A 9549-nucleotide genomic window follows, 5' to 3' on the forward strand; every position below is an offset into this window, starting at 1 on the left:
TATGCATCTTCCAGCAATCAACTGCCATGTGGCATTTGTTACGGAAGATGGCACCCATGTCGTGAGTCAACAAACTTTTGACTTTGTCACTTGTTCAACGGTGACTAGGGAGGTATGCAACTCGAATTCGCTTATGTGTAACTTTAGTGATCAAGTTGATCGCCAACAACCTACAAATCCCCCGATTTTTTTGGTCCTCGGGCCGATGGGGAGCTCTCTATCTCCCACCTCTTCCACGGCCGCTGAATCGTTCTCTGCACTAGGACTACCTTGAGAAGGGTAGGATGAGGCTATGCCAGGGGTTGCCACATGCTTGTGGTGTTTGCGACTATGAGGCCACTTGGCAAATCATGCCATCTAGGTTAATGGCACATAACTACTCGCACCGGGGGCCGACTTGGCAGTGGCTGTTTGGATCTTGTTGGTCTCCTAAGTGGCCTTTGGGGTCAACCCCTCACTCTAAGCAGAGGCAAAGGCAGAGCTGCCAATAATGATCAGGCATGAAGACATCTATGAAAAAAAAAATCATGATTTCTAAAATTTCCTACTATTTCTCATATTTCTAAAATTTTACTAAACTTAAAACATTTCCTACAAATTTCACAAATTTCCAAAAATTTCCTACAATATTTCAAATGTTTCTAAAATGTAAACATTTCCTACAAATTTCACAAATTTTCATAAATCTCCTACAAATTTCTCTAATTAAATCAATTTCCCACCACCATTGTATCCACCCTACCACCACCACCACACCCACCCCACCACCACTATACACCTCACTACCTCCTACTCCCACCCCACCACCACCATACCCACCCCACCACCACTACCACCACTGTACTCACCCCACCCACATATCACAACGTATTTCCAAGTCAAATCACACCATAATCAATCACAATTTGAAATCAAATCCTAATATAATCAATCCACTAATCATAGAATAATCAAATCCTAACAATTTCAAATTAAAAATAATATAAAAGAGAGATTATATTCACACCCCAAATTACTTCCCTAACCTTCTTATTTTTTATTTTTATATTTTTTTGATATTTTAAACCCTACTAACACTTGGTAGAAAAATATGAAAAAATTAAAAAGATATGGGAAAAGTAATTTGGAGTATTTGAATATAATCTCTCTAAATAAAATAAAAATAGGGAGAGAGAAACAGACTTATAGTTGAGAAATGGGAGACAGAGAGAGGGGAGGATTTGAGAGAGAGAGAGAGACAGACAGACAGAGGAGTTCAGAAAGAGAGAGGACAGAGAGGGAGTGATAGCAGAGAGGCTTTGAGTGTTGCACGGCACGAGGAGGAAGAAAGAAGAAGGGTCTGAGGGTTATACATTTTAAATCTTTGCCTGGCGGACGGTTCCTAGAGTAAAAACTTTTAAATTTTGACACGTATTGAAAATCCTAAATTTTGGTGGGACAAAAACTAAGATCATCTCCAATCCAACCAAAGAATCAGAAGGTCCAAAATAATCCAACATATAACATGAAAATCATTTCTAACTAAGGAATAAGCCAAAAAACTCGTAGCCCCACGAGACAAAAAAATAGGAATCAGGCAAACCGGCTGGTCTAAAGAGCCAGCCAGCTAGCCCCAGGTTGACTTCCTCCATCTCCCAAACACGTTTCGTACAATGTGCATCTCCCCCACGAGTATAGCAAAACCTCTGTGTCTTGTGAAAGAGACCCGAAACAAGGCCGTATCGGCCGGCGCACGGGCTGACTGTGCCGCTGCTGGTGAAGACGATTCTGAAGATCTTGGATCGGGCGACGGAGTACGCGGCGGGAGAGCCGCTGTCGTTGTGCTACAATACCTCGCCGCTGAGGTTAGTTTGTTTTTTCGTCTATGTGGGTTCTATTGTTTTTAGTTTTGGGTTTGATTTTGATTCTGCAATTTCATGTTTTTAGAATTTGGGTCGATCTAATTATGAGTATAATTTTCTCGGTTTAATCCGATTTCTGGATACAAATCGGTTTAGTAATGTGTTATTAGTTTTTGAAATTCAACATTTGTTCGTTATTGGTGGGTTTTGATTCCCTGGAGTTTGATTGGTTAAGATTTTCATGTTTATTGGCATTGTATATCTCGAACTTTTATGCGTTTGATCTGATTTTTTTCTTGTGAAATTTTGTTTAGGTGTTGGAGCTCGCTGGAAACGCTGCAAGGGACAACAAGAAGAACCGCATTATTCGTGGCCCGAGTGCCCTTTTGAAATTTCACTTTTTTTTTTCTGTTTCTCATTAATTTTCTTAATCTCTAATTTTCAGATTTTTAGTAGAAAAAAGAAAAAGAAAAAGGAAAGTAAAATTGAGGTTGTAGATTATTGGTATATAAAAATATTGCAATTTTTTGTGTATTTTGTATGTAAGCATTTTTGTTTAGATTATTGGTATATATAAATATTGTAATTTTCTGTTTGTCTCTCGGCGTGTGATTAGTTTGTTTTTGTTTTATTTGTGTTTATCTGGAATATGTAAATTCGAGGGTTGACAGGGAAGAAACGAGATTATTGGAGGGACGCGTTTGGCGATACGGACAGTAAACTTTGATACCAATAGACTCTCATTTTAGGACTTCAGACCCACCGTTAACAGGGAGGATCTTCATAAATTAAAATAATAAATTATATTTGGTCTTACCGTCCCTTGGCCCTTTGGGTTGAAGATTTTTTTTTGTCACAGGGCTATGTTTGGCCTATGGCCCTCTGGCCCCTCAGTTGGACACGGTAAGAAATATGGTCTGGCACTGTTCATTAAAATATTAATTTCTTTGAAGGTTATAAAGCTAAAACGAGCCCTCTGGCCCTCCTTCGGTTGGAGATGACCTAAGAGTTTGTCAAGCAAGGTCACCTAAAATCTTTAGTTTAGTAAAAAAGTTGGTGGGACATAGAGTTTGGCTAATGAAATTTTGGTTTTGTCGATTTACCTTTGTTATAGGGCGAATTTGAATTTTTGGAAAATTTTTGTGTGGATTTTCTTTTGCTTTGCCCGACGAACGTTAACTGCTAGCCGATAGAATTTAGAAAGTTGACCCAACAAAGACAAGTATTTCGTCTTTTGAACATTAAGTTCAAGTGGGTCAAAAAAATCATCGAATCTGATGGCCATGTCAATTTTGTGTGTGTTTTTACTCTCAATTTGGGGCCTTGTAAAAATTAGCCAAGTTCAGAGTTAAAACGACTGTTAAATCGTGATTTTTTTGTTTCTAATCATCAAATGATTTCGTCCCTTTACCTATCTTCGAACGCTTTTTTGGGTATTTTTGGCATAGGAGATCTCAAAGTACATGCAAACATGTTTGACTGTTGGATAGTGGAACTAGTTTCGTAGAATACATGTCATGTCAAAAGAATGGATTGCAAAAACACTTCGAGTTTATTCTATACTTCTCTTAAGTAGAATGTAAGCTTTCGTTATATCCACTAGTTTAAATATTTTAAACTAATGATCGGGTTCATTATCGTATTATCTAGGTTGAGGATTGTATTTGTTAAAAAGCAACAAAATCAGAGTTAAAACAACCATTAAATCATGATTTTTCATTTCTAACCGTCGAATGATTTTGTCCCATTACCTAATCTTCAAACTTTTTTTTTGGGTGATTCTTATGGTAGGAGATCTTGAAGTATATGCAAACATGTTTGACGGTTGGATTGTGGAAACTAGTATCGTAGAATGCATCCCATCAAAAGAATGGTTACAAAGCACTTGGAATTTATTCTATACTTCTGTTTGTATAATACTTGACCAATTTCGAAACTACCGAGCACCGATCAACGTTATACCGTCAAGGACACAGAAGAGTTTCCCTCCAACCAGAAGGCCAATCACAGAGTGACACATGTCGACATCAGAAGCCAATCATAGCGCGACACGTGTTAACATCAGAAGCCAATCACAACACGACACATGTCAATGTCAGAACAAAGCTAGAACTCTATTCTACAAAAGGGGATCATTCTCCCAAAATATTTCCTAATGTCATTTGTACTAAATCATTCACTAGTACTTACTAAAGGAGAGCTTGAACCTATGTACTTGTATAAACCCTTCACAATTAATGAGAACTCCTTTACTCCGTGGACGTAGCCAATCTAGGTGAACCATGTACATCTTGTGTTTGCTTCCCTGCCTCTATCCATTTACATGCTTATCCACACTAGTGACTAGAGCAATCTAGCTAGGGTCACAAACTTGACACTTTCTGTTGTACCAAAGTCCTCACCGATTTTGTGCATCAACATTTGACGCCGTCTGTGAGAATCGACATGAAAAGCTATGTCAGTTCTCTTTCATTTTTTCATCAAACCTCACAACCTCCACCATAAATCTGCAGAAACCCAAGAACCAAACACCTGCACAGTCACTGCAAAACCCATGTCTTCCGTTCCAACTCTCGGTCACGGCGGCATCGATGGAAACACAATCACGGCCTCTCTCTCACTATCTCTCTCTTTGTCCGCAGTTGTTGAAGCTCGTAGATGCAACAATGGCAACGGGGTTGATACGAAGGGCCATAGCTTCTGCGACATCGTCGTTTTGTTACGTCTGTGTCCGAGCTATGACGTTGGAAGCCCAGGCCCAGCAGGTGGACCTCAAGGCCCAAGATAAAATGGACATCAAAACCTTCTCAATCTACTGGTGGAACTCGGACAACCCGAAGAAGCCGGAGCTTAAAGAGTATGAGATCGACCTCAAGGAGTGTGGGCCTATGGTGCTTGAATCCCTTATTAAGATCAAGAACGAGATGGACCCCACCCTCACCTTCCGGTGATCTTGCCGGGAAGGGATATACAACTCTTATGCCATGAACATTGACGGTTGCAACGGCCTGGCCTACTTGACGAAGATAGCACCGTCGGAGGCGGACGCCTCGATGATCACTCCGTTGCCGTACATTTTTGTGATCAAGGACCTGGTAGTGGATATGACGAACTTTTACAACCAGTATAAGAGCATCGAGCCGTGGCTGAAGCCGAAGAACCCGACGGCGGAGTTGAATGGGAATGAGATAAAGCAGAGCAAGAAGGATAGGGCGAAGCTGGATGGGCTGTATGAGTGCATTCTATGCGCCTGCTGTAGCACATCCTGCCCTAGCTACTGGTGGAACCCTGAGTCTTACTTGGGCCCCGCCGCCTTGCTCTACGCCAATCACCGACGCGTCGAGGCTGATGGGTTCCCCAACCTCATGGATTCTAGTGTCTCCGTCAAATACCTCGGCCACCATGCCGGTAAATAAAAGATCGAGCATTCTCATGCTGCTAACATGTTTTACCTCTTCTTCGAATCCCGCACCAACAAGAAGGATCCTGTTGTTATTTGGTTGACTGGCGGTCCGGAGTGCAGCAGTGAATTGGTTGTATTTTATGAAAATGCCGCACCACCGTGGATCGGCCTACGAAACCCAGACGAAGGCGCTGCAAACTTGCCACGACCACTAGTGGAAAACCAACGAAGAGGATGAGTCTCATTCTAATTCATTAACTAGTTTATTATTTAATAATTTATTATTATTTTGTGTTGGTCTTGTTACTGTAGCGTTTGCTTTACATATGTGTGTATATTCTTTAACAGGAGACAACATCATGCATTTGCTTTACAACATTTGCTTTACAGTAACAATATTATATATATATATATATATATATATATATATATATATGATCTGTTTGCATATAGTACGGCACCTCACAATATATATATATATATATACATACATATATAGTGCGTCCCCACTGGAAAAGTACCAACTTCTGCTTTTCCACTACTGCTATGTGTTTATTATGACATCAAATACTATCATTATTTTATTACTATTATGTTTGCAACCCGAGACCTTTATCAATATCATCATTTTGAAAAGGGAAACTGCTTTTTGAAAAGTACCAAATGGAAAAGCAGGAGTTGCTTTTTGACAAAAACAGTGGAAACGCCAGCACTATTGCCTAAATGAACGGGATGACATGTTATCATAATATGTTTTACATTATTATTAATGGTTTATCACATGACTATTTCCCATAACTCGTGGCATGGTCTGACCAAATTAGGTATCCTCATTATTTGAATGAAAATATATTTATATAATATATTGTGTGTCTCCCTACTGTCATTATATTAAGATTACATGATACAATAGTCACGTATGCTCAGAACGCTTTCTATCATATTTCATTAGTGACCTACATATTTAGGCAATTACTTATGCAATATTTATTCATTGCCTAGTGATACTGTGATGCCTTTAACTGTGTCACATATGAAACAAGTCATTTACCACACAATTTGCATAGTATGACATTATACTTTTGCCAAACTCTGTGATTGATTTATTAATTATGCATTCATGCTTATACTATTATTTATTGACAGGTTTCCGTTGATCAACATTGTTACTGATCAACTTATAGATCGATGAGCCACATGCTTATAGTGACAAAGATTTAGTCTGAACGATGATCTCTTATCTGACCGAACACCCACTTGCTCGGACACTCGCTCATTTGGACATCTATGTGCTTGGACACCCTTGAGCTCGAACCCCGACTCACGGACCCAACTTGTGGACCCAACTCATAGACCCTACGGATGGCTCCAACTCAAAGACCCGACAAGCGGACCCGAGTCATGTCAAGAGTTAACTCATAATGAACGCACGCTGACGTCGAGTGCATACTCATAATGAAGAAAGCCACAAGCCGAGCCGCCTTGCAACGAGCACCGCCTCCAGCCGAGCAACCACCTCGCCGAAAGCATTGCTTCTAGCAGAGCAGCCTCGCAACGTGTGCTACCTCTAGCTGAGTATTGCTTGACGTTAAGCACCGTCTCATGTCGAATACTAGTTCTAGACGACATGTAGTCACTTCGGCCAGTACATGGATTGGATTTGAAGTCTCCAACCAACGCATGGACCCATATACAAACCTAACAAGCGGATCCGAGTCATGTCGAGAATTAACTCATAATGAGCTCACACTGACATTGAGTGCATACTTGCGATGAAGAACGCCACAAGCCGAGCTGTCTCGCAACAGGCACCGCCTCCAGCCGAGCAACCTCGCAACGTGTGCTACCTCTAGCTGAGTATTGCTTGACGTTAAGCACCCTCTCATGTTGAGTACTAGTTCTAGACGACATCTATTCACTTTGGGACTCCTGTTATACAATATATTTGGCCTCAGTATTTGGGCTTCATTACTTAGCCTATGATTTATGTAAGAGGGGATGAAACCCTTATTCTATAAAAGGGCTCCCTCACACTCACTTAATGGGAGAGGAAAACATACAGAGGGGAAACACACAGAGGGGAAATGGGAGAGCAAACAAAATAGCAAAAAAAGCGAACACTGCCTCTATGGCCTCCATGTATATTTAGCATTCATTTACATAGTGAAACGGAATCAACACTAGTGTGGACGTAGCCTCAACTTGAGGTGAACCACGATATATCTTTGTGTTCTTGTGCGTCTGTGTGATTCACAGTCGGATTTATATCCACTGGTTTAAAGATTTTAAATTGATAATCGGGTTCGTTCATTGTATTTTTCTAGGGTAGAGGATTGCATTTGTAAAAAATCAACAAAATTGAAGTTAAAATGACTGTTAAATCGTGATTTTTCTTTTCAAATTGTTGAATGATTTTGTCCCATTACCTAATCTTCGAACTTTTTTTAGGTGATTCTTGGTGTAGGAGATCTCGAAGTATATGGAAACATGTTTGACCATTGGATCATGGAAACTAGTTTTGTAGAATGTGTGTCTCGTCAAAAGAATGGATTCCAAAACACTTAAGAGTTTATTCTATACTTCCATTAAGTAGAATGTAGGTTGTTTTTGTATCCACTAGTTTAAATATTTTAATTTGATGATACAGGTTCGTTCATTGTATTCTTCTAGGGTTAAGGATTGTGTAAAAAATCAAAGTTAAAGTGACCTTCAAATTGTGATTTTTCTTTTCTAACCGTTAAATGATTTCATCCCATTATCTAACCCCGAATGTTTTTTTTGGATGATTCCTAGCGTAGGAGATCTCGAAGTATATGCAAACATGTTTATATCCCTTCCAACTACTAGTTCTACTATTTCCATTAGAAATCTTAGAGATGCCCAATGCGAACCCCCACAATTGGCTACCACGCACATCCCTCTTCTTGCACCCACTCCTCTGATTTCTATCACGAATACTGCTCCCTAGTTCTCATAATTGAAGCAAATAGTAGGGCCAGTTTGGTGGAAGTTCGTTGGGAAAGGTTGGTCGCCCTACCTTAAGACCTAATTAAGCCTTTGCACAACGGAGGGAAACAATGAATTGACAAAACTATCTGTCGATTAAAGCTGACCTAGTCGACGTTCCAGTTTGTCGTCGCACAAACCTTCAAGTATCACGCGCCATTTTATTTCTCTTAGCGCTAAGAACTTGCTCGACGAATGTTACCTTGTCCTTGAACTTGTTTTGTCTCGTAAAGATTTCCATAAACTCGAAATGTTGATTAACTTTGCCCTACCAACAGAAAAATATATCCGGTAAAGAGCTTTTACCCGACAAAATTCTTCTCGGTCGAGCAAGTTTTTGTAGGACAAGTCCTATTTTCTGGTAGTGGTGGGATTTGTGTTTTATTATGTGTTCGGTTTTCATTAACAGTATTAGTGTTTTACTATTTTGTTTTTTTTTTTTTTTGAACGACTAGTGTTTTACTATTTTGTTCTAGAAACTAAGGATCAGCAAAGGCCCACAAGCCACGTTTGTGTAAGTTGAAGTACCAAACTGGATATCTTGGGAATTTAATCTTTTGTTTTGCTTTGCAGAGGAGCATGTGAACCAAGTAACGAGATTACAACGTGTTGCACTGTAATACCGAGTTGAATGTAGCAAGAATTGGATCCAAAGAGCAGAGGATGACCCACATTCAACTCACCAATTAATCAATTGATTGACTTATTAACTTAAAAAAGTCCCACCACTCAGTACTCGATCTAATGATCTTCTTCTTCACTTATAAATAAGAGATTTTATGTTTGAATTTCGTAAATAACGAATTCGATACCAGAATAAATTATCTATTATGTGATTTAACCGTACTTCCCATTCCTTTAATGTAAAATATATTGTTGTACTAAGAAAAAGAAAAAACATATTAAATGTCCCCAGTCCACTCGGGCACATCCTGACCAAGTAAGCGTGGAAGTGGAACACTAGAACTTCTAATATACAAGTATAACCCAATTTTCTTGTAGTGGTATTAACATACTATATAAATTCGTTTTCCAAACGGTAAGGAAAAATATTTAAAAAAAAGGGTAATGTTAGAACAATTTGTTGGTAAAAATATTGAGACGAAATCCGAAGAGCATACTTGCAAAGGGGCCCTTGTAAGCCAAGAGACCATAACTGCAAATCTACTCATTAGAAATGTTATTCGTATTCAAAGTTTGAGTTTGTTAACGAATTACATACAGTAATGCTCTCTTGATCATCGGTGATATGAATAATTAATTGTCACTCACCTTTACATTTGATATCAAATGATGAGA

The 9549-nt window shown here is 39.3% G+C and overlaps 1 protein-coding gene and 1 pseudogene across 1 annotated transcript; both read left to right on the top strand.

Moving 5' to 3' along the window:
* The first annotated feature begins 1503 nt into the window (after window positions 1-1503).
* Window positions 1504-2436, top strand: LOC126609773 (histone H2A.1-like). Its single transcript, XM_050277703.1, has 2 exons — window positions 1504-1844; window positions 2156-2436. Exons 1-2 carry the CDS (start codon window positions 1653-1655, stop codon window positions 2261-2263), a joined length of 300 nt encoding a protein of 99 aa, XP_050133660.1. The 5' UTR covers window positions 1504-1652; the 3' UTR covers window positions 2264-2436.
* Window positions 2437-4507: 2071 nt separating this feature from the next.
* Window positions 4508-5257, top strand: LOC126611829 (succinate dehydrogenase [ubiquinone] iron-sulfur subunit 2, mitochondrial-like; annotated as a pseudogene).
* The last annotated feature ends 4292 nt before the right edge of the window (window positions 5258-9549 follow it).

The sequence above is a fragment of the Malus sylvestris genome, chromosome 17 (assembly GCF_916048215.2).
Source record: "Malus sylvestris chromosome 17, drMalSylv7.2, whole genome shotgun sequence".
NCBI classification, from domain to species: Eukaryota; Viridiplantae; Streptophyta; class Magnoliopsida; order Rosales; family Rosaceae; genus Malus; species Malus sylvestris.